This window comes from Zonotrichia leucophrys, chromosome 15 (assembly GCF_028769735.1).
Source record: "Zonotrichia leucophrys gambelii isolate GWCS_2022_RI chromosome 15, RI_Zleu_2.0, whole genome shotgun sequence".
Lineage (NCBI taxonomy): Eukaryota > Metazoa > Chordata > Aves > Passeriformes > Passerellidae > Zonotrichia > Zonotrichia leucophrys.
The window spans coordinates 669900-693683 of NC_088185.1; the positions used below are offsets into that span (position 1 = coordinate 669900).

At 45.0% G+C, this 23784-nt stretch overlaps 1 protein-coding gene across 2 annotated transcripts in view; it reads left to right on the forward strand.

Annotated features, from left to right (window-relative positions):
- Positions 1–23784, forward strand: part of TMEM132D (transmembrane protein 132D) — a 182419-nt gene that overhangs the window by 14906 nt on the left and 143729 nt on the right. The window contains exon 1 of one of the 2 annotated variants that reach the window (XM_064726458.1): positions 15750–15854. The exons of the other annotated variant lie outside the window; for it this stretch is intronic. Coding sequence (XP_064582528.1) covers position 15854 — 1 coding nt within the window. The 5' untranslated portion in view covers positions 15750–15853. Of the gene's footprint in view, positions 1–15749; positions 15855–23784 lie in introns of those variants that run through there. 2 annotated transcript variants of the gene reach the window in all.

Sequence of the window (23784 nt, forward strand, 5' to 3'; positions counted from 1 at the left end):
AAGACCTCTTTTATTTATTTCTCCGGAGGGGAAGGCAGGAGCGGAAAGCAATCCCCAGAGGTGAACCTGGCCACTGCTTTGGAACCCAGCAGCACACCCTGGCAGGTGTGCATGGAGCTGGGTGTGCCTTGGCTGGGTCCTGCCTTTGTTTCCCTGCCCAGGACACACAGGCAGGTGACAATGCTGTCCAGAGTTCAGGTCTTAAAGCCACTAACCAAATTTACTGTTGTTACAGCCTGTAAGGCCCTCTAGTCTCTCCATTTATAATATAAACATGCAATTAGACCTTTTTCCATGGTTTCACCTTTGTACTGAGTTGGGTGTTGCACATTCTCCTTCTTTTGATCACCTTTCAAAGGGCAAAGCTTGTTTTTGTTGACTGTCACCTTGGTAATGAAATCTGCTGCTTTCCAGTTTGAATTTTCTGGTTTTCTGTTAAGCAGGTCCTGTTTTACCTTGATAAGGGTCCCTGTCTGTTTAGGTTAAGGACATCTTTAGTGCCCAGTACTGGGGCCTTTTTAATGCACCAAAATCCTGTCTGAGCCCTTCTGTGACACTGAAAAAGGACTTTATAGCTTTATACAGCCCAGTGCCTCTTCTGGCCAGAGGCAGCTCTGATGGAAACAGCTGTAACACTGGTAGCATTCCAATCAAATTCAATTGGGGTTGTGCAGCCACAATCAAAATCAAAACTTGCCCCTCAGTTTGAGGGACAGCAAGTCAGCTTTTGTGGTTCCCTGGGAATGGTATCACTGCCCCAGCATCCCTCTGCTGCTCACCTGCTCTAAATGTCTGTGTCAGTAACAAATGAGAGAGGCCTGGGCATAAAGGAGAATATTTAAAAGATCAGAAATTAAGTGCTTTAATAAAGTGTAGGGAGGCGCTGGGATACAATTCGATTTTGTTGTTATTATTAATTCAAGGGGGGAAAAATACTGTAAAATGAACACAACCTCAGCTGAAGTTTATGGCTTTGAAGGAAATGGTGCCTCAGAGGAGTGGTAGGACTCAGGCTTGATTAAACTGGGATTTCAGAAATTCTCTGCACTGAACAAAATAAAAAGGCATTCAATCTAATTAGATAGAATTGTGGAGGGAGAGGAGGAAGAGAGGTATTTCTGACCTGTTGGCTTTTTATATAACCTTTAATCCATGGAATGTGTTTGCAGGTATTTTGGTAGATTTATTTTTCTTCTCAAGGGAATTTGGCCTCAAATTGTAACCTTTTGATAACTTTGCTTAGGAAAATCTGAGGAGAAAACCTTCTCATGGTCCTGTTAATATATACAGTCTTTCAGGAGGCCTATTCTGTATTTTTTCCTGATGAAGGTTCATATTTTGGCCAGATCCTGTGCCTCTACAATTTCTTTTGGGTTAAATGGCTTTCCTGCAGTTTTGATTTCTGGAATATGCATCTCATCCTTATATACTTTTGAGGAGCTAATTGGTACTCACTTGGCAGTTGCCTATTAAGGCATGAGTATAAAAAGATGCAGAGATATGTTTAGAGATAGCTAACATAATGCTTTTTAAAATACTTTATAGGCACAGCTTTAGAAATGCCAGATAATATTTTTGGAAAATCTCTACTACATTGTGAATGTCCTCAAGAAACAGAAGAGGTTGCAATTATGTGCTTTGAAATGGAATTAATCCTTGACCCTTCAGAGAAGCAAAATGCTATTTGTGCTTAGAGACTGACACAGATTAATTTTGATCATTTACCAGTCATTCCACTCTTTCCATCTTCTCATTTACTTTAAGTTATCAGGCTTCAGAATTCCCCCTGGACTCTGTGATAAACAGACCTAGGCCAGGGAAATACTGTTCCCAGGGGGAGGATTTGGAGTGACCCAGGGACATTGCAGAACAGTTTCCAGTGCTGGTGTTCTTTGTCCTTTTGGTGTAAATGTATGTTCATTTAATCCCTGAAGGCCTGAGAAGCCAAAGATGTGCTTTTAGTACCAAATTTCAGTTTGTATGGACAGCTTGGCAATCAGTGAAAATACCAGCTAAGGAGCTGTCCACATTTCAGGTAAAGCCTGCAGGGAAGGCATTCTATGAAACATTGCTTAGGCAAGGAATTCCTGGTGCCATGCTGTGTCACAAGGTTAAACAAGGGTGACTTATCTTTCCTTTTCACAGCATTTTATTTCTAATATTGAATTGTGACGATTTCAGATCTGCAGCCTACGACAAAGGCTCAAAGCAGAGTTTGATTTATGGTGGTTGCAGCTTGTGTTAAAGCTCCTTTGCTGGTCTCACGTTTGCTGCTGTTCCATTAACGCTCCCTTCGCTTGCTGCTCATGCTGAGCGGAGCTGTTGCAGAGCACATACACTCTTTGTAGCTCATTAGTTCGGTGTCTGGGAGAATTTGGAAGGAGGAGAAGCCAGTGCTCAGCTCATGCAGAGCGGCTCGTGCTCCAGATGACGTGCAGTCACTTTGGATTCACATCTCTGCACTGGGGGCAGAATTGACCTCTCTCTGAGGAATTTCACCATTCCTTTAGCTCCTGAGGAGCCTGATTAAATTCCATTCAGTATGGATTGTTTTATTTCCAAAATTGTGAGGGTTTCCTTGAAAGCAAAATTCGTGGTTGGGACTGCTTCCTATTTCATTTGTGATTGGCTTGTATGAACAATTAACACAATGAACAATGACAATTTAAACAATGAGATAATTGTTACACTTTGTGACTGATATGGAGACATGATTTGATGTTTTCCAGTATGTAAAGCCGCCATGTGTTTGTTTCTTTTACAATACTTGATTCTGTTATGTCTAAATATTTAGTTACATCTATGTAACAGTGACAGAAACCACAGCAGAACATTCTGAAATAAATATGTTTTAGTAAAAGAAGCATCTGTATCCCTGCATTAATAACAGCCCACGTAGTAGCTCCAAAATTCAATCACTACAGCAGCTTCAGTTGAGGATTTGGCTGCAGCAATTTGTGTAATGGAGAAAACACCTGTTACTGAGCAGTGGTGAATGACTGGATTTTATTGGTTCATAACCAAACTCGGAGGTTAATATCTTTGTTTTGTGAAACAGATGTTTAATTCTGAGCCTGGGCAATTGGCTCTTTTCTGTCTGAAGAGGGAAAAACAATGGATGTGTTGGATTACTGCAGACTCTGTAATTGAGTGTGACAGTTGTAATGAATTAGCCTTTCCCAAAGCTTTTGGTGTTTGCCTCTCTGAACTGTGAATTTTACTGGACTTTCTCCCTGCAGGTGGCATGGCAACATTCTGTGCATGTTTCCTGTTTCTCCGATAGGACAGAATATCCAGGGTTTGCTGTAAAGTCACAGCCCCTTCCATGGGGGTAAAAGACTGATTCTCTGGGGTTCATCCCTCAGACTGTAACGTGAGAGGATGACAGGGAGGAGCCCCCAAAAAGAAATGCTGCAAATGCTTTTGGTTTTCCCAAATGCAGAAACAGAGCAGTGTCCAGGTGAGTGTCCCAGCGTGTGCCACAGCCCTGGGAGCACCAGGGCACTCTGGGGCTGGTTAATGACCCAGACACTGGTAAAGGCTCATTAACTGTGCCCAGCCTTCATCTCAGCCCCTCATCGTCCTCTGCTGATTAAAGCAGATGAACCCGTTACACAAAGGGGATGCTCTCTGGCTGCAGGTAGCACTTGCAGGGCTTCATTTTAATCTGATTTTCAAGAGCCCTGACTAAATTCAGCTACTTGTTACCTTGATATAACCGTGGAGCAGTTTCTGGGGGATTACTCTGGATTTACTTTGCTTTAACAGGAGACAGAATTTATCTCTTTAGATTTCAGCAGGAGGAGAAACTTTCTAATTAGAGTAATTTCTGCTTTCCCAGCACATGTATTTGATACATGTGCTTTCCCTGATCTTATTCACTTATATGGCAAGCCTTTATGGGATCTTGAAAAATTGATACCTGTTTTGTTTTAAAAATTACCTTAAGAAAACTTTGCATTTGGGTTCCTTGTTTTATGATTTAGCTTTTTGTTGTATCAAAAAAGAGATTTATCACTCCCATGGCATTTGGGGCTTTTGAGAAGTTTCGAGGATTTAGCTATAAACCTCTCATTTATTACAAAAACTTCACATTTCTGTGGTTTTGGAGGAACCCTTGAACATATTTGGGTCTTTAAGGTTTATGTCTAAAGACAAATAAAAAGAAATCCATAAAATTTCTGTGGAAGTTATTGCAATGACTTCTTTCTGAGACACCAGAAGAACAGACTGAGACTACAGTTATGAGAAGTATTAACTCTTAATCCCATAAGTGCAGGCTGAAAGATTAGAACTGTAATTGTTTTCTGTGTTGTTTTTTTCTTTGGTGATTTGAGTGGAAGGAGAAATTCAAGCAGGGCAAGGAAAATAGTTTGTTTAAATCCTTGTTATATATATATATATTTGTGAAGTTTATTGGAACGATAATATTTATTATAATGCCTTCAGCATCCTTAAATAAGGCATGTTACAAGAATGGGAAATAAGGTTATATTGGTTAATTACTGACTTTATTTCTGGTCTGTGTAGCCAAGAAAACAGGTGAAATATAGCTGCAAACTTGAAATTACAGACATGTTTGCATTTCCATCTCAGGCTCAACTAATAAAGCTCCCCAGTATTTTTAGAATGCTCTGCTGCTGGTAAAGTCAACAAAATCTCTGGAGTCCTGCTGGGGACTTGACCCTAATATCTTCCCTTCTGCTGCTTCCCCGAATTGGGGCTTTAGCTGCATTTGGCTCGTCCTTGCATCTCTGCTGCAGATCAGAACAAAGCTGTGTGACCCCAAGGGAGCTGGGGGAGAAGGGAGGCCCACAGATCACGTATTCCTTATAGGCCTGGCATAAATATGGATCTCTCCTTCCTCCACAAACCTCCAGTGGGAGGCCAGTGTGTCACTGAAGAGCAGGCACTGGAATCCCCAGATCCCACTGGATAAATGGATTTTACATGCAGCTCCAAGTGCAGTGGCTTGCAGTGGCTCAGTTACACTCACTGACGTTTTCATTCAGGCTCATTTCTTAATTCCAGTAGTATTTTTTGGCCTTTCTAACAATGTAGAAGCATTTTATGACAGAATGGGGAAAATTTATTCTCTTGATGCCTATTTCTTCCAAGGTGATGAAAAAATGATAAAACTGGAGTTTTGCTCTAAGTCCAGCTCCAGTTTTTCCCTGCTGAGAAAGGAGCTCCTGCACCAGGGCTGATGGATGGCTGGAGATGAGCTGTACACTGTTTTTGCAATGAACAGATTTTGCTTTTGAGTAACTTTGTCTGGAAGACATCCTTCTCCATAGCAAGGCAGGTTTGGAGGAGTGATCTCTGAGACAGAAAAGCTGTTCCAGTCCTGCTGTGTTTTCCTTACTTCATCTGAAGCACTGAGGCCATTTACCCAGCCTCCTTCAATGCATGTTGCTATAATCCATGTTTCTGTGGAGTAAAGCTCACCACAAATCTCTGCTCTCCTTTATAAAGCTGAGCTGGAAAATGCTGTGTTGAAGAGGTATGAAGTGCTGTATTGAGAAGCCCAGCACAAAAGTAATTTTTCCATTTGTTTTCTTTGCTAGATACCTCTCACTACTGAAATGCCTGCAGAAGTTGCAGCAGTATTAGCAAAAGGAAAGGGAGATGATGAGGAGGAATTAGAAGAGGAGTGGGAGTTCTGGCTAGCAGCTTGTCAGCTCAGATTCGTGTGTAGAGCTGGGAACAGCAGGATTGGCCCTCTGCACTCCCAGCAGCTACAGAACATTAGGGGAGAAGCTTTTGAGAAAAAAGGAGAAACTGCAGGGATGCAGAAGAGTGATGGTGCCTCTGGGTGTCAAAGACAAACAGGGATGCGCTCTGTGCAAATCCTCCACTGGGGGTTTGGGAAGAACACTGCAGGTGTTTGGGTTTTGCTGTTGCTGTCTGTGTGGATACACATGAAACTTCAGTGGCATTTTGCAGCCTGTTTTCCCTCATGCTTCCTGAGGCCATACCTTGGCTTTCCAGAATTATTTCATTCTATTTATTACTAACCCAGTTGTGACTTCAGCTCTTTAAGTGCTATAAATAAATGCAAAAATACCATCTCTTCTGGAGGAGGAGAATAGAAGGTGCTTTTCATTTACATGCTTATTTTTCATTCATTTTCGATATGTCTCAGTTCTCTGGGCTTCTGGAGCACAGTGATTATGTACATGTCTGTACTGAGGCTGAAATTACTGATTTCTTTTAGAGCTTCTCTGCAGTAGGTCCTGCAGACAGTTGAAGCTAATTTGATTGTGTCTTGCTGAGAACTCTCTCCAATGGCAGACTGAAACGTAAAGGATACAAATGTCATCTGTATTAGGGGTGTAAAACATCCAGCTGTGAGTGGGGAATGGCAAAGCTGTTATGGAACAGACACATTAAAGATTTTTAAACTGTAATCCGTGCCCAGGAAGTGACAGCTAACACAGAATCACTCCCCCAGACACCTCCATGGAAAACTTCTCCCTGGTCTTGGCTCATCTCCAGGGCAGGGGTTTGATGGGCACAGGAAACTCTCCTTGGAAATGCCTCAGGTCCTGGAAGCCAAGTAAGATTTGACCCTTGCATTAGGCAGAGCTCTGCTCTAAGCCCCAGGAATTACCACACTCCATACCTGGTTTATAACACAGGTGCCTGCTCTGCCTCCTGCTCTTAGAACTGCCTTGAAAACCCAGTGGTTTCAGAGGAAACCGCTCCTGCCACAGCCTTTCAAATGCTTGATGTTAAGTGTTGTAATTCTGCAGAGTAACACTGTTGTACCAGATCATTTCTATGTTCTTTGCTCCATTGCTTCCTTAAGGCACTGAGTTTTCTTGTTAATAATCCTGGTCAGGTGAAATATGGAAGAAATGCTGGATGTGACCCTTAATATTCAGTTCTCTAATGTTTTTATTGGCAAACTGAATTTCTAAAGGCTCAGAGCTACAATATTTTCTATACTGGAAGCAGCAATTTCCCTTCTACTGTATATTAACAGCCATATAGTAACATTTTTATTCTGTGCTAGGGGATAAAATGACTTGGACATTTTAATAACATCTGGCAAATCATTTTCATTTTCCCTCTTATATGATTAATAATGGTCTAGATAGATATGTAGATCTACTCTTTACTTACTATGTGGGTTCATGCATATATAATGTATAATATGGAGATGGGATGGATATAGAAAATAAGCAACAGTATAATGGGTTATAGTCAAAAACTCTAATCTGGGCAGTTAAAAAACTTTGAATGAAATATTCTGGGATTGGAATGTGAGATCAGTTCTGAAATGTTACAGTTCCAGTTAATCACACCTGCTCATCCAGCTCCCAGTGCCACGTCCAGGGCTTTCCTGAGCTCCCCAGGGATGGGGGGACTCCACTCCAGTCCTTGACAGCCCTTTCACTGCAGAAATTCCTCCTGATGCGCCCCCTGAGCGAGTGTGAGTCTTTTGGGACACTGGGCTGGGGCTTACCAGGGGTCAGGAGCACTGGCTTGGCCAAGGGGAGCTGCTGTTTGTGCTCAGTGAGGACTCGTGGAAATTCACACCCATCACAGCAATGATACCCATGGGCAGAGCTGTACAGCTGTGGTTACTCAGGTTGGTGTAGCACTCAGTACTGCTGCACAGAATGCAGCCTCTTGTATGATGGTGCTGATTTGTCTTGAAAATCTCCTTCAATAGATTTGCCTTGCAGCTGTGTTTCAGCATGGAATGATTTTCAGTGGTAATAATGGAATTATTACAGATTTGTACATCTGGATTTGCACCTTTTGATTCATTCCTGCTCCCACCTTTGCTCCTGTTTTTCCTAATGGAAACAGAACCTGTTTCACTTAATAGGATTTTTCTTAGTGCACGATTGCATGACTTGAACCTACTTGTGTAGCAGTGGCTGATGGTTTGTCCCTAGACAGATGCTCTCTCTCCCACTGTCCTCTGATGTTTGCATCTCATTTTGCTCTTTCTTCATGGTAGCTTTTTTCATAGTTTTTGTCAAACTGCACCCTTGTGATAAAGTGGGGATCTCTGCTTCCATGTGGGGAACAAGAGCAGCTCACAAAATGCTCCCCCCTTGCCTGTGGAGGATTATTTTCCAGTGCCAGTCTGCAAGCACGACATTACAAATGTACCCTAAGTCTCTGTTCATCACAGGTCTGCCAAATCCAAGATTTGAAATCAACTTGGTAAATATCAGTGCTTTGTTTTTGTTCCTGTGCTCCTTCCAAAGGCCAGCTGAGGAGTTCAAGCTGCCTGCCTTCACAGGCAGCCCTTCTCCAGTATTTATTTAGTGAGAGCTGCAGCCTGTACAGAGTAATCCCAGTGCAATATCAACTCGCAAACAATTTTCTAAAGCATCTTTAATGTACAGTGTTACTGTACCCAGAGGTGCAGGGGAGCAGTATTAATGCAGGCATGATAGTTCTGAGTGTTCATATGAGTCCTCCAGGAATAATAAACAGCTTGAAATAACAACCAACAAATTCTCCAGATGCTTTTTATCCATGTGTTGGCAACTGTGTTGATTCCAGATCAATGCAGGGTATTAAGACATTTATATGATTGAGCTAAAAAGCTGCCAGGTTGTGCAAGCATTGGGCTCATAAAAAATAGGAGAGCTGAGTAAAGGCAGTGGTGATCTGTTCATAAACTGCAGAACGGAACTCCCTGGTAACAGAGCAGATAGTGGCACTGGGAGCACGTGGGGTTTCATTGGGCAGGTGTGCTGGGAAACCCAGGGTGCGTGAAAGTCACTTGAGTACCTGATCCCAATATTGCAATATTCTGCATTTATAAAATGAGGCTCCTGGTAGGAGGGTCCAAGTCATTCCTTAGACAAAGCACACAAAGCCTTTGTTTGAGATGGAATCCCAGCAGAGCTCAGAGCTGGGCTTGCCTCTCTGGTTCCTGGGCCAGCAGAGCTTTGGTACTCGTGGATGGGCACCATGGAAGGCCTGGGGAAAGCAGAGAACATCCAGAGTACTCCTGGGGCAGCCAGCTGGTGCCTGGGCTGCTGCCATGGCCCCAAACTGGGACAAATAAACTGATCTGAAGATGATGGAGGCCTTTGGAGCCTTGCATAACTGGCTGTGTGGATATTTGGATCCGACTGTATTTTTTATTGCATGTATCAAAACCACATATGGTTGGATAAAATGAAGTTACAGCCAGTTTTTCTTTGAAATAATTTAATAATACGAAATTCCCATGGCAGCGTAAACCAAGGTAAGATATTGATGTAAATGCCTGTGAGGTGAAATGGGTTCTGTTCGGGTCTTGTACCAACCTTTTATGGCAAGAAAATTACACAGAAAGCTCCAAGCTTTCAAACGGTTTTGAAATATTTGAGATGCAAACTGTTTTCCTGCAGATGTGTCTGTAGCTGTGGGGGTTTAGAAGCTGAAAATCTTGGCTTCAGACCATTTGTTTTGGAAAGTGGCTTTATGTACTTCTTGGGCAAAACATTGTGAAAAACAGGAGGGGTTTTGTTTCTTTCCATTTGTATTTAATCTTGCATGTATTTCAGAATATTCTGGAAACACAAGTGCTGTCAGGTGTTTGAATTTCCTTGTTTTGCTTCAAGGACTGTTTTGTGTGAAAGCATGTTATTTGTTAGCTGTCATCTACTCCACAAAAAGTTTGTCAGCAAGTTAGGAGATCTAAAAGTATTTCTTTCATTTTATTGACCTAATTTCATTTTTAATTGCTTTTTCAGTTGACATCAAAATGAGGTAATATTCATCAAATAGAGAGACAAAACAAGCAAAAAGAATAGAGACTTTACTTTTTGGCTTTTATGCTCGAATCGTGATCAGTATAAAATATTTTTAAAGTGGATATTAACTTCTTCAGAACTCCCAGGCTTTCATGTCAATCACACCGTCTCTTCACAGGGATGCATTGCACAGTTTTAGCTGGATACTGAACAAAGAAAAGCTTTCTAAACATCATCACCTCAGGAATGTCCTGGAGTGACTTTATGATGCTCGTACGCTGGGTGTTTGTGTGCTTATGGTGCTGTGTGCTGCTGGGACAACGTCCCAGGGCTCATTTCTGCAGCCTTACTCCTCTGACAGATTTACTCACATGAGTAATCTCATGGGCTTAAATTGAATCCTGGCAGGAGTAACAACTGGGTGAGTAAACTAGTGATTATTTTTATCCCTTCTTCAGAAAACTGTATTAGAATTCTTCCCTCTTAAATATCTTCCCAGTGTCTCTTGCATCATTCAAGTTACACAGCACTACATAAAATTCATTACAACTCAATTATGAGGCTCATTAGGTAGGTAGTGGCATTTTGGCTATCGTACCAAGTTGTGAAACATATTCATTTATTATCCATGGTATTGTTAGAATCAGAATGGAACAATGAAACCAAACATAACATAGAAGATGGTTCAGAACATAAAACTGTGGATTTTTGCCAAGAGCAGGTTTTATGTAACCTGCTTTGAAACCTCCCTGTGCTGCGTTCATGGCTGGAGCACAGGGAGAACTGTCCTTTGGAGGTGATAATGAACTCAGAGCACCTTTGACAGAGTGCCACTGCATGCTGGCTGCTGCTGGGCTGTATCCTTTTCATCTCCTGAATCTATCCAGCAGCTAGAAAGTATATTTATCTGCCTGTACATCTTTAAATATGATCCAGCTCTTGCTTTCTGTGTTAATTAGCCCTGGTTTCCTCGGCAGAGTGCTAGCAACAGCAGAATCTGTGACAGGGACTCAAACTTCCCAAGCACTGCACAGAGCCAGCAGAGTAATTTGTCCTGTTTCAAGCAGGCAGGGACAGTGTCCCCAGCCAGGCTGGCATTTCCAGCATCCAGGAATTTCTTTACTTAGGGGCTCGTTAAGGCCAGTGCCTGCTGATCGTTCTCAGCGCTGACTCTGCTGCAAGGATGCTCCCAGGTGTGAGCTGTAACAGCTGGGTTAGGGTCTGGATTGAAGTGTTCTGCCTAGAACCGGGCGTTTCTCTTGGGTCTGGGGCTCCCTGTGCCTGTAAATGTTGTGTGTGGCTCCCCTGTGTGCCGATCCCTGCAGCTGACCATGGCTACCCTGAGGTGTCCATTTCACTGTGGTGGCACAGCAAATGCTTTGGGATGGAAGGGAGCTTGAAGATCATCCAGTTCCACCCCCCCTGCCATGGCAGGGAGCCTTCCACTATCCCAGGCTGCTCAGAGCCCCATCCTACCTGGCCTTGGTATCCTCATGTTAACAGAAGAAACTGTTCAAGCTTTTTCCTTATCCTGTTGTTTCTTGAGTCAGTTTGTCCTGAATCCCACCTTTTAATCCAATGAAATTCAGCAATCTCATACCTTGCTGTTATTTATTGAGTCCCAACATCAGGAAGTTGAAACTCCTTTAGGCTGCACCTCCTTTACACCGAGCCTGTGTCTCAGTTTGTATTGTTTGTATTTTGATGAGTTGTCCTATCATAAAACAGCAGATGGGAAGTGACAGCCTTGAGCTGTTCAGGAACAGGCACATCCCCGTTGATGACTGAAGGCCTCCTGAGGAATGCATCACAGGGAGCCCTGACTCATGCTCCTGTTGCAAAGGTGAAACCCAAAGCTGAGCTCGTCACGGAGGGCTGGATGTTGATTGCCCATGACGTGTGTGCTGCTGGGATGAAGCGAGGGCTGTGTCAGCCTGCACACTTCATCCCCACACTGAGTGCAGAGGCTCCCAGCGCCCACAGGAGAGAACAGCGCCGCTGAGCTGTGAGGAAATCAGAAGAGACTGCTCCCTTCCTTCTCAGGCAGCATCTCCTCCCAGACTCCCTGCTCTGGGACTTCCCTCTCCCAGTACAGTGGTCACAATCTGATCCCAGTTCAAGCCTGCCCTTGAGGGTCAGGGAAATGTGTGCTCACCTGCCAGCAGAGCACAGCACAGCACAGCACAGCACGGCACAGCACAGCACGGCACAGCACAGCACAGCACGGCACAGCACAGCACAGCACAGCACAGCACAGCACAGCACAGCACGGCACGGCACAGCACGGCACAGCACAGCACAGCACAGCACAGCACAGCACAGCACAGCACAGCACAGCAGAGCACAGCACAGCACGGCACAGCACAGCTCGGCACAGCACAGCTCGGCACAGCACAGCACAGCACAGCAGAGCACAACACAGCACGGCACAGCACAGCACGGCACAGCACAGCACAGCACAGCAGAGCACAACAAGCACGGCACGGCACAGCACGGCACAGCACAGCTCGGCACAGCACGGCACAGCACAGCACGGCACAGCACAGCACAGCACAGCAGAGCACAGCACAGCACAGCACGGCACAGCACAGCACGGCACAGCACAGCACAGCACAGCACGGCACGGCACAGCACAGCACAGCACAGCACAGCACAGCACGGCACAGCACAGCACGGCACAGCACAGCACAGCACAGCACAGCACAGCACAGCACAGCACGGCACAGCACGGCACGGCACAGCACGGCACAGCACGGCACAGCACAGCACAGCACAGCACAGCACAGCACGGCACAGCACGGCACAGCACGGCACAGCACAGCACAGCACGGCACGGCACAGCACGGCACAGCACAGCACAGCACAGCACAGCACGGCACAGCACAGCACGGCACAGCACAGCACGGCACAGCACAGCACAGCACGGCACGGCACAGCACAGCACGGCACAGCACAGCACAGCACAGCACAGCACAGCACAGCACAGCAGAGTACGGCACGGCACAGCTGGGCACTGCCAGGGTTTGCTCACTGTCAGGGTTTGCTCCTTGCCAGGGGTTGCTCCCTCCCCTGCACGCTGCCAGCCCCAGATAAGGAGTGTGGTGTTTGTTCTTTCCTCTCTCCGTGCTCTGGCAGTGTGTGTGTCCTGTCCCCCGCTCAGAGACACTAAGCAAGGGAAATGGTGCTGTGTAAGGAGTGTGCAGGAATTCCACTCAGGGTTTGTCCATGTGGGCAGGGCAGCTCTGGGAGTTACCCACCATTGTCTGCAGATCCTCCTGCAGCAGGGGTTCAGACTTAGCTTTTGGTGTTTAAACTGGAGCCCTAGTCCCACAAATCTCAGATTAAGTGAAGTCTTTTATAACGTGCTTTCTTGCATGATCACTTCTTGTGCTTCCTATTTGAGAAGATAATGGACTCTGTAAATTCTGCTATACGAGCACCTGTGTCAGTGAGAAACCATGCCCCAGAAAATGAAATTCTTCTGCTGTATTAAATGCTTGGATTCCAAGCTAAAGAAACCTTCTGAGTAAAAGCTACTCAGTGCACAGTTTCTCTATTAGCAAAGTGCTGTATACACTAAATTATATTGTGTGGCTGCCTCCAGTTTAGATAAGTACATAAATGAGATGTGCTGAATCTACTCTTTTCACGGGCAGCAGTTCAAACTGGGTGTTGCACTGCAGCTGAAAACGTAAAATGGACATTATTCATTTGAATGGCAGTAGTTACCAGTTAATGCTCACACCTTGATCAGGAAAGGAGCTCTGCCAGAAAAGTCAAAATTCCAGCAGCCTCCTGAAATTTCTGCCTGAATTGAGTGATGCAAAGTTTTGAGAAAAGTATTAAAATAATATGAGGAGGACATTGATTATTCCTTTGCCAAACTGTAGTACATTCCCCTCCTTTAGCTCTCTTCCCTTCAGTGTTACTGGCAGACAGAAGGGTGTACTCTGCACCAGTAAGCGCTGCTCTGCCTCTGACAGGATCCTTTCACACCTGTGTCCGGAGTTTGTGTGGGGTGTGTGTGACCTCTGGGCAGGCCTAGCCCTCGCACAGCCCGATGAGCACAGGGTAACAGCTTTACTGAAACCTGACCTCAGCATGGAACCGTGATGAGCTGCTTGAGCTGCACTATAAAGACTGAAAATCTCTGGTACTCGAGGCAGTGATGTGAACTCAGCCGGATTTTTGTCAACAGACAACAGACACTATCCATGAGACAAAGTCCTTGTGGTTTGTAGTTTGATTTGGTCTTCAGACATCGTTTTCTTTTAGTTCACTGGCTTCTTATGAATGCAAAATACTAATGCCAGGGGACCATCCCAGTTAGGGCTGAAGCAGAGAGGGGGGTTGTTTGTTTCTGGATTTTGACTGTGCTTGCCCATAGTTCAAGGTTTGAGATGAAAAAAAAGCAGATTTGATTTGAAATTAAATTTCTTAGGTTCTACTGAGATGCTAAAATCAAACATGGGCAATCCTAGAAGAATTCTTTTGTTTGGAGCTTCACTTAAATCAGAACAAATTAAAAAGTAGTTTAAGATGCGGAGAAATGGACTCTGAGTACAACCATGGAGCCTGTCAGCTCTAAGGTTCTGCTTGTCTGATTTTGAGCTTCCCTTATGCCAACTAAACCTAGTTTAGTGGATTACTCTGGGCTTTCTTGGAATAATTTAACCACAGCCAAGCTGCACTACACTGAAATCTCTTGTTACCGAAGTCCCAGGCAGGACACAGAGCCTCAAAAGCTGCATAATTAAAGGAACTGTGCTTTGCTTTACTTTCAACACTATTCTAACAAAAAGCAGATTTGCTGCTCACGTAGGTAAGACAGTTATGGCCACAGGCTTGGATTTCTTTTCTGTGCAGAATTCTGGGGTGGTGAGGGCAGTGATAGAATTCTGTGGTTGGCAGGGGTGGGGCAGGAGCGTCCCTGTGGGTTTGTGTCTGTGCACAGCCCAGGAACAGGCACTCAGCACATCCACACTGCAGAGATGAATGGTCTGATGTTTGCCGTGGTGGTGAACCCATGGAATTAGTTGTAAAGGAAACATAAATGCTCTCCACTACATCCCCAGAGCCTTTTAATTGCCTGTCACCGCACCATTCACAGGCATGGGGCAGTATTAGAACTCCTGTGGTCCAAAATGTGGGGTCTGGACTGCTGGTGCTGGAAGGCAAACAGTGCCTGGTACTGCAGCTCCTACACCTGTCCTGATGGAGCTGAACACCTTTACAGCTGATAGCAGAGCTGCAGCTAACACCAAATGTACCACATTCTATTTTCAGACTGCTCTAATGGAATCATAGAGACAGCTGAAAATTGTGATTAGTCTAGCACTTGGTCTGGGACTCAGCGAGCTACAGCTGAAACCAATCTTCAAAGAGTTTATTCTTTTCAAATGCTTGGAGAGTTGTTACTTCATCGTGAGCTAATGCTCATGAAGTCAAATGCTTCCTCTCGTCCTCGTCCTCTTAGAAAGTTTATGAGAATTTTTGGTCTTTGCTTCTTTCTTTCCTCGCTTTAAGTAATAAGAAACCTCTCCTGCTCAGGTCTCAATCAGACTGCTCGCCAATTAAGCTAATTGGCAACACATTTGAAACACTCCCTAATTACAGCTGCAGAAATTTTCAGAGAACAACCTTTCTGCAATTTTTCCTTCAATCAAAATGTAAAAAGCAATAAACCCCCTGCAACTCCTAACTCTTCCCTGATAAGACTCTTGAAATGCTTCCAGAAGATGTTGGCCAAGTGAGCCCTGGGCTGTGTGGCTGCCGTGGCTGCCGGAGGTGCCATGAGGAGTTCCCAGTGACTTTCCTGGCAGGAAATCTCCCTGTGCGTGCCTGTGTGCAGGCAGGGGTGTCAGGGAAGGCACTGCTGGACACAGCTGGTGCCACTCCGAGTGCTGAGCAGCACCAAAGCTGCAGAAGGCTCTCACAAATGAATCTAACTAGGAGCAGCTGTGGGGTTTTGCTAAGTCATGCAATCAGCCAAACCATCCCCAGGTGTGCCTTCTAATTAAATGCAGAGTTCTCCCTCAGTCCCCTTCATTTACAGAGCAGCTCCTGCTCACCTTCCTGCCTGCTGCAGATTTGAAAGGACAGCGTGTTGCACAAGGCCTGCAGATCCTGGTTTTAAACAAAGTGAGTAGTTTGGGGTTCTTTGGGTGGCTTTTTACCTTTGGTTGTGTTTTAGTGGCAGAGAATTCCATCTATCCAAATTAAGACATTAGTAATAACTGATGCTATCTCATTTGATATTACAAAAAATGGCTGAGCTACTTTGGTTTCTAAATGAGGCTGATGACCCTACCAGGGGAAAAAGGTGCATCTTCTCTTTAATTTTTGTATTTCCTGTGGGTTGCTGTTTTTGTGTTACTCCTTTCTATCCTGCATTATTTCTACTGAACTGCCTTGCCTTGTTTTCTGTCTCGGGAGCCTTTCCCAGCTCCAGCCTGCCCACAGAGGAGTAATTTGTTGTGTGAAGGGAGCACTGCTGAAGCAGGAATGGCACATGGGGGGAAGCCAGTGGCTCCTGGCACTGGGGAAATGCCAGCCTGTGACCTTCAGAGGGGCTGGAGGGCACCGGCCCTACGGGTGCTGTGCTGAGTGAGGGGCGCTGCCTGCCTTGGCTGTGGCAATGGTGCTGTATGGGGCCAGCCTGGGCAGCTCCCTGCTCTGTCCCTCATGGTGACACTCTGCACCTATTACAGATTTCCTCCCAAGGTATTGCCAGTGAATCTGCTCTGGCTCCTCCTGCAGGTGGAGTGGTTGGGTTCGAGATCCCTTCCCATGTGTGGAGTTCCTCACTTTCAGTGGCTGTGGGATCACTAATGCTCCTTGCTATTTGTACAATTTAAAGTGCTCAAGTCTTAAATTTTATATGTGGCACCTCTGTGAACCATATGTAATTTGGCAGAACACTTTTAATATGTCATCTTAATGCTTCTGATTTCCTTCACTTCCAGTGGTTTGTCTTGGTTGATTTATTCCTGGATATTTCCTAAAGTGCCAGGCAGTAAATGTCTGTACATTGTGTGATTTGTTCCATCAAGTCAAACCATTTCTCAGGGAAAGGGGTCTGAGGTACTTACAGACTGTGTACATGGGTATGTAAAGAAGCTTATCTTAATTTGTAAAACAAGAGATAATAATGTAAGTTAGATTAAGTAATCAGTACTTTCTGTTTGGTCTTAATTATATATTTGTTGTCTTCCAAATACAGGTTTAATCCTTCTTTTTGTTATGTAATAAAACAACAGTTGGTAGTGATTTGTGGATTATGATAAATAAGCATAGAAATATTTGCTCAACTGTTTATTCCATTTATCCAATGATTTGATTTTATCCAGCTAGGAGAAGGAGAGGTAGCTGCTATGTTCAGGAACAGCCACTCATAGGGAAGCAATGTCAAGCTTTAAAGGAGCTGCCTTTGTTACGAATGCACCAAATTAAGAAAATTAAAAATTCCAGTAGCTCTTGCACATGCCAGTGTAGTAGAAAGGTTGTGGATTAAAATGGAGATGTAGAATTACTTTTCTGAGAAAGGAATATTCAAAAAGTAGGAAGGAACTTAAGAAGACAGGTTGGAAGCTTTAAATTTTTTCTTTTCAATTTTAAAATGGTAACATTATCCTTTCCTATGCCTTTATTATGGGTTTTCTTTCCCTTTTGTAGTGCTGGGGTGCTGAAGGTATTTCACTTTGGATTGACCTGAGAGAATTGTTTTTAGGTTTTGATTAGTTTGGCTTGGCAGCTGAAAAATCAGTTATTCACACAGACTTAGAGCAGAATCTATAAAGTGCAGCAGCAGTTCTGTAAATGAACCCAGCAGAACCAAATGCAGTGGCCAGGGCAGGTTCCAAGTGGAGCTGAAGTGGGGTAATGCCTTTCTGCTGGGCTGCTCTTGCACACAAATCCCACCATCTGTCCTGCTCCACCTGGCACAAACTGCTCCTTATTCTGGAGACTTCAATTAGAGAACTTCAGCTTTTCATCTGTTATTTACAAGCAGTGATGTGAAGCATCAGTCAATTACACAATTGTACAATCAATTTGGTGCAGACTTGATATACACAACTTAATATGTTTGCTTGCAGCAGGGTTTGCACTCAGCTACACACAAACAGTGACATGAAATCTGAATTGAGCTGTTTCAGCTGTGCACATGCATTCATACATGCAGACACTCCCAGACATGGTGAGGATAATTGGCTGGAATGTGTGGAGAACCAGCCTTTAAGAGCTGCCTGTGACAGGGGCTTCTGTAAATGTGGAGACCTGCTTGGCAGAAAGTGCATCTGTAATTTGTTTTAAATGTGCTGTAATTGTTTCTGGGCTTTCCACTGTGTGTTTTCCACCACTGCTTCTGAAATCTCCTGGTGAAAGCTGCTCAGTGGGACTAGAATGCAGAGCTATTCATGTCCAAGGAGCAGGGATTTTAAGTATCCAAGGTAATTGCAGGGTCGGGGAAAATAACCTGAGCTGCTGAATATCAGAAATCCTCCACGCTCTCCAGGAGGAGCTGTCCTGCCCCTAAAGCACCAGAGCAGGCAGCTCCATGCAGTGGCATCCTCCTGGGGGGGTTCTGACTGGGACACCCAGCTAAACATTCCAGTTTCTGCTCAGCCTTCAGGAAAACAAGGTGTGTGTATCTTCTCTGGTGCCCTCCAATTTCCACACTCCTCAGGTATGAAAGGTGCCTGAACAGGGACCCATTTCTATCTTCAGCTCTTTCTGAGAGCACACTCAAGTATTTTTAAGCTGCACTTTCTTTATTGAATGTAAAATGTGTGACAGTAAAGTATTTAATGAAATATTGCTGGGTTTATTGAAATTCCTGGAAATTTACTGCATATGCCAGCGCTGTGGTGTTATTTAAATAAGACTTTAAAAGATTTTCTTAATTTTTTTTGTTCTTGTTAGTGAATGTAGCCATTGAAGATCAATATTGTAATTGTTGGTTGTACAAATTCAGTATTAGGCACAGAGCCTGCAGCAAGATGTAGAGTCACGATATGGATTAATAAAATGAAAATGAATTTAAAACCCCCCATACTCTGCAGAGGAAGAAGGCTCAGGCAGCAGCCACAAACACTCTGTGCTGCAGTTCCCAGAGCAGGGCTTGGCTTAGGGTGCACAGACATGGGTGCCTTAGGAAAGGGCAGCTCGGGACCTGCTCTGCTCCTTCTGCTGACTTGGGTCTTCATGCAATGCTTAGGATTCTTGTTTCCTCCCGTCAGTAACGGCCTGGTAGCAGAACTGCAGCCTCTGCACAGCCCTGGGGTCCCTGCAGAAAATGAGGAGGGGATTCTGCAGGCACACGAGGCAGAATTGATTGTCTGGTGAGCAGCGTAAGGCTGTTCTGCCAGTCCTGTACTTCTGCCTGTCGTGAGGAATTGTTCAGTTGATGTTGGATTCCTGGCACTCTGCACTCCTGTTACTCAGCCTTGCTTTTCTTTCTATTGGTTCCCAAACATAAGTGCATGAAGAAACGGTGTTTAAGTCAGGATATTCTTGGCAAGTATTTCAGCTTTCTAATTTTGTGGGTGTTCTTTTGCTCATATGTTTGACTATGTTTTGTTCTTTACACCTTTGCAATCTTCATGTATTGCTTTCTCTGGAAGCAGAGCCATAAGTGAGGAGGGGGCAGGGCAGAAATGGAGACACACGGAGTGGTGCTGCTGAAAGCCTCAGACATCTCAGTCTGCTGGACACAGCAGCTCTGGTCTGTCCTTTTGCTGTTAGAGTTCTTCAGCTTGAAGTGGCTCTCTCCTGTCCCTGTGTTCTTCATTGCATTCTCCTCTCCTGGCTCATTAAACACCTGCCCCAGAGGTGCAGGAGCAGGATGCTGTGTGTCAGGAGGGGGAGGCAGGGAGCAGAGCTCTGTGCCTGCTGGAGCAGTGGCACGCAGGAGGTGTGGTGCCTCTCACCTGTGTGGCACCTGAGCCCTGCAGCCTCTCACCTGTGTGGTACCAAATCAGCTGCAGCTGAAGCCCTCTGTGCCTACTGGGGCCCTGTGCCTGCACTGTCAGTTATCCTCCTCTGCCCCTCTTTCCCTGTTCCCCAGTGGTTAGTGTGGCTGTGAGTTTGGTTTATTTACTGTTTGCTTTTTTTTTTTTCCTGATTTTTCTCACTGTAAACTTTGTAGTGTCCATCACTGCTTTGCCCTTTCATGTTCAGGCTGACATCATTTTGTGAAACAGTGTCATATCCTTTTATCTAAATACTTTTCTCTGTAATTATTACTTTGCTGCCTTTTCAGGTGGGAGCTTGCCTTTGTTATAAGATCTTTCTCTGATCATTTTTGTATCACTTGGTAATATAAAGGTGTATGTGTTCCTTGGAGGCCTTTTTATTTAAATTATTTCTTTATCTGTCTGTCAGTGTGAATAATAAAACACCTTCAGGATTGCTCATCTCTGTCCTAATGAATGATGAGGTGTCATGTGTTCTAATATCAATCATTAATTTACAAAAGTTCGAATAAACTTCAGTAAAATGCGATATTCAAAGAAAATATTGTGTCATGAGCTGAGTGCTGTTGTCAGAAGGCTTTGTGTGCCTGTTGGTGAGGCCCATGAAGGCAGCCGGGGTTGCAGTGTGTGTGTGTGTGTGAGGGATCCCTGCCCAGCCCAGGCACGAGAGGGGCAGCAGCAGTGAGGGACCAGGGCTCTGGGGCTGTGCCAGCACTGCCTGCTCTCACTCTCCTGTGTGGGCTGGAAACCCCTTGGTGCTGACACTGAGCTGCCACAATGGCCCTTTAGGGCAGCCCCAAGAGCTGCTGGGGTCACTGCCTGCTCTCACTCTCCTGCGCGGGCTGGAAACCCCTTGGTGCTGACACTGAGCTGCCACAATGCCCTTTAGGGCAGCCCCAAGGGCTCCTGATGGTCAGGCTTGTGAGAATGATGCATTCCTGTTGGCTTTGGTTTATTGTCCTGCTTTGGGCAATCAGAGAGTGGCTCATGCCAGGGCTGGGGATTGTTTCTGTGCTGCTGGCTCTTCTCTGGTGGAGCAAGAGCTCCCTTTGCAGAAAACCTTCAGAATGTAACAGAACAAAGCTCAGATGTGCTTTGCTGGGCAGGCTGTGATGTTTCCTCTTGCAAAGGCCTCTGTTCAAACACATCAATAATGACTTGTCTTTCTGGTCAGGCAGATCCTCATGAAGTTTAAGCATCTTGGCTCAGAGGACTTCCTTCTTTGTCTGACTCAACACTGACAAATTCTTGGTTTCTCACTGCAGAGGTGATGCTTGGTAGTGTTCACAAAAAGAATGGTTTGAAAATGTGCAGTCCTTTTAGAAGTGATGGTGCAGGTGATTTGTCTGCATCTTTGAGAAGTTCAATTTGCTTTATTCAGCATCTGCTGTTGCTAAGTGTGTATTTTACTCTTTGAAATACTTGTTTGACATTATCTTACAAGAAATGAAGAGTCACCTTTTCACCAAGAAGCTTTTCAGTGTGGTCTGCAGCCTTGATGTCTAAATCATCTTTCCCTGACTTTCTAAAAAGGTCTGCAGAGAGACGCAGAACTGGAATGAGAGTTGGAGTAGCTGGGGAAAGAGGGAGAAGTTGGCAGGTTGGGAACAGCATTGCTCTTGGAGAAGAATGATAATTTCCCAAGGATGAAACAGTCACAGGCAATGTTATAAAGTGAAGCAGGCAGAGCAGTCTGAAATGCTAATAAGGAGAGGACTTAAAAAGAAATTGGCGATTTTGGGCCTTGAAGCCATTTTTCTTTTTAATTTGTTACAGATAAATGCATGACTCTTGGGTTGCAGGGTTCTATTTTTGCCTCCCTCTTTGTGACACATCGATTTGGCCTTATCACTGCTCTCTGGGTACTTGCCCTTTAGAATGCTGCTGGCTCCCAAAAGCAGGAGGCTTTTTTGGGAACTGTTCTTCAGTGGTGCCACAGCACAGGGAGGAGAGATCAGGGTTCTTGCTGCAGATAGGCTGCATTCTTTGATTGCTGATTATGCTGATTTTCCTCTTCCAAGCAAGTGGGTGAAGAATAATGGGAAATCAGTGTGAATAGTGACAGTTACTGGCTAGTGATCAATTGCTGTTTCAGCCTTGTGTTGCACAGCTGGGTAGGGAATGTTGGGATCACTGGAGAAGTCTAAATGCAGTCATGCATCCATAAGGAGAGGCTCCTTTGGAAGAACGCGTTCACCTGCAGGGCAGAAACACCCTTGGGCTGTAGCTGGGGCAGGGGGTGACCCTCACACTGTGTCTGTGCTGGGCTGGGATGGCTCAGCCTCCTCACCTGCCTGTGCCAGGTGTTCAGCAGGAGGGTGGGCTGGTTTGGTGGAGGTTTGGTTTTGTGTATTTATTGTGGGTTTGGGGTTTTTTAATTTTATATGGCAAAGCAGGGGAAGTCTACAGGAAAATCAGGCCGGTTTAGTCCTCAGCCTCCCCTTACTTCTTGCCACTGTCACAAAGCTGGTGGCAGTAAAGCAAAGCAAGCCTTAATCCAGAAGTGCAAAGTGCACTGCTGAGGAAGCTGAAGCTGCCACAAGGCTGGCAAAAGAAGGAAGATGGGGAATCATCCTTGGGAAGCTCCAGTGTGGCTGTGGAGGATGCTGGAACAGGAGGATGGAACAGGACAAGCAGCCTACAAACCCTTCAGGATGGAAATGATCCCACTCAGATCTTCAGTCTGAACCCTCTGTCTGTTGTGACTCAAAGGGGCAGAGCAGATCATCCCCCTGGTAAAAACTGGCTGAGCTGCACCTGGGGAGGGACTCACTGTGCTCATAGCATGGCTTTAAAATGCCTCCCTTCTGAGCATCAGCAGGTTCAGCCACTTAACTGGGTTAAAGCTGAAATACCTTAATTTTTCAGAAGTGAGCATGAAGCTTCATTGGAGCAGACATCTCCCACAACATTACTTTCCAGAGCTGAAAATATATCAGGCTAGCAGATTTTTTTTTCTCTATACTTTTGCTGAAATGATTTCAATTCATAACAAACCTATAAGAGCAGAAGTGTTCAGAAGATTCAAGGAGAGCAGCTGAAATGAACTAAAAAGGTAAAATTTCTGGCCTTGCTGAAAAGAACCACTTATCTCAATCCCCAAGATACAGCAACAAATTCCATCTACTGCATTACCAGCCTGAGCCTGCAGCTGGGAAGGCAATTTCCCTAAGAAGTTGTTCCCTTCAATTTACAAGAAAAAGACAATTTACTTTTTTTTAATAGTAGCATTATATAATTGATTGGAAGAGTTTTATATCTCATGAATGCTGGATGATTGTGGATTGAACTGTTTTAAAAATAAAGTAACTGTGAGGGCTGAAATCCCAAGGATCTGGCAATGGAGAATGGAGTTAGTGGGCCGGCAGATTCCTTCAATTTTCTGAAGCCATGGTCAATAACTGCAGTAGAGCTGAGCTGTGAGGAGTGGTTTGAGAGCTGCTGTTCCGTGACACTGCAGAAATAGAGGGGAGGCTTTTAGCCAGGGTGCAGTACGGAACGAGTGCCCTCAAGAGGAAGGCAGTGTGACTGAAGGGTGGGTGCAGCAGGGGCACAGGTGGTGCTGAGGGATTTGTGCACAGGCTTTGGCTGTGCAGGAGCAAATTGAGCGTGCTGCCTTTGCCTCAGATGCTTTCAGACTCACTGACCTACAAATGGTTTGCTTCTTCCATCAATGGCAAGTGTTTTTTAAACTGCATCAGCCAGAGGAAGGTTTACTAAGGACAGAGGACAGAAAACCATCCTGTGGTAACATTTCAGGTGGGCACAGACTGGAACCCTGAGCAGGAGGAGTCAGACAGTCCCTGTGGCACTGAGGAATGGTCACTGCTGGCACGAGCAGGGCACCAACATCAGCGCTGGCTGGTTTCCTTACCCTGCTGGATCCTCTCCTGGAAGCAGCGCTGCTGCTTCTGCAGCCAAGGTCTCTGTGTGGAGACATTTCCAGACACAGTGGCACAGCAAAGGTCAATGGCAGTTCTTGAATTTATCTTTTCTCTTGATGCTGTTTCCTTAAGAGCGCTTCAGTTCCCCGTCCTCTGTTTTGTTTGATGTACTTACAGTGAGAGCGTCACTGTGTCACTGTTGACTTAACATCC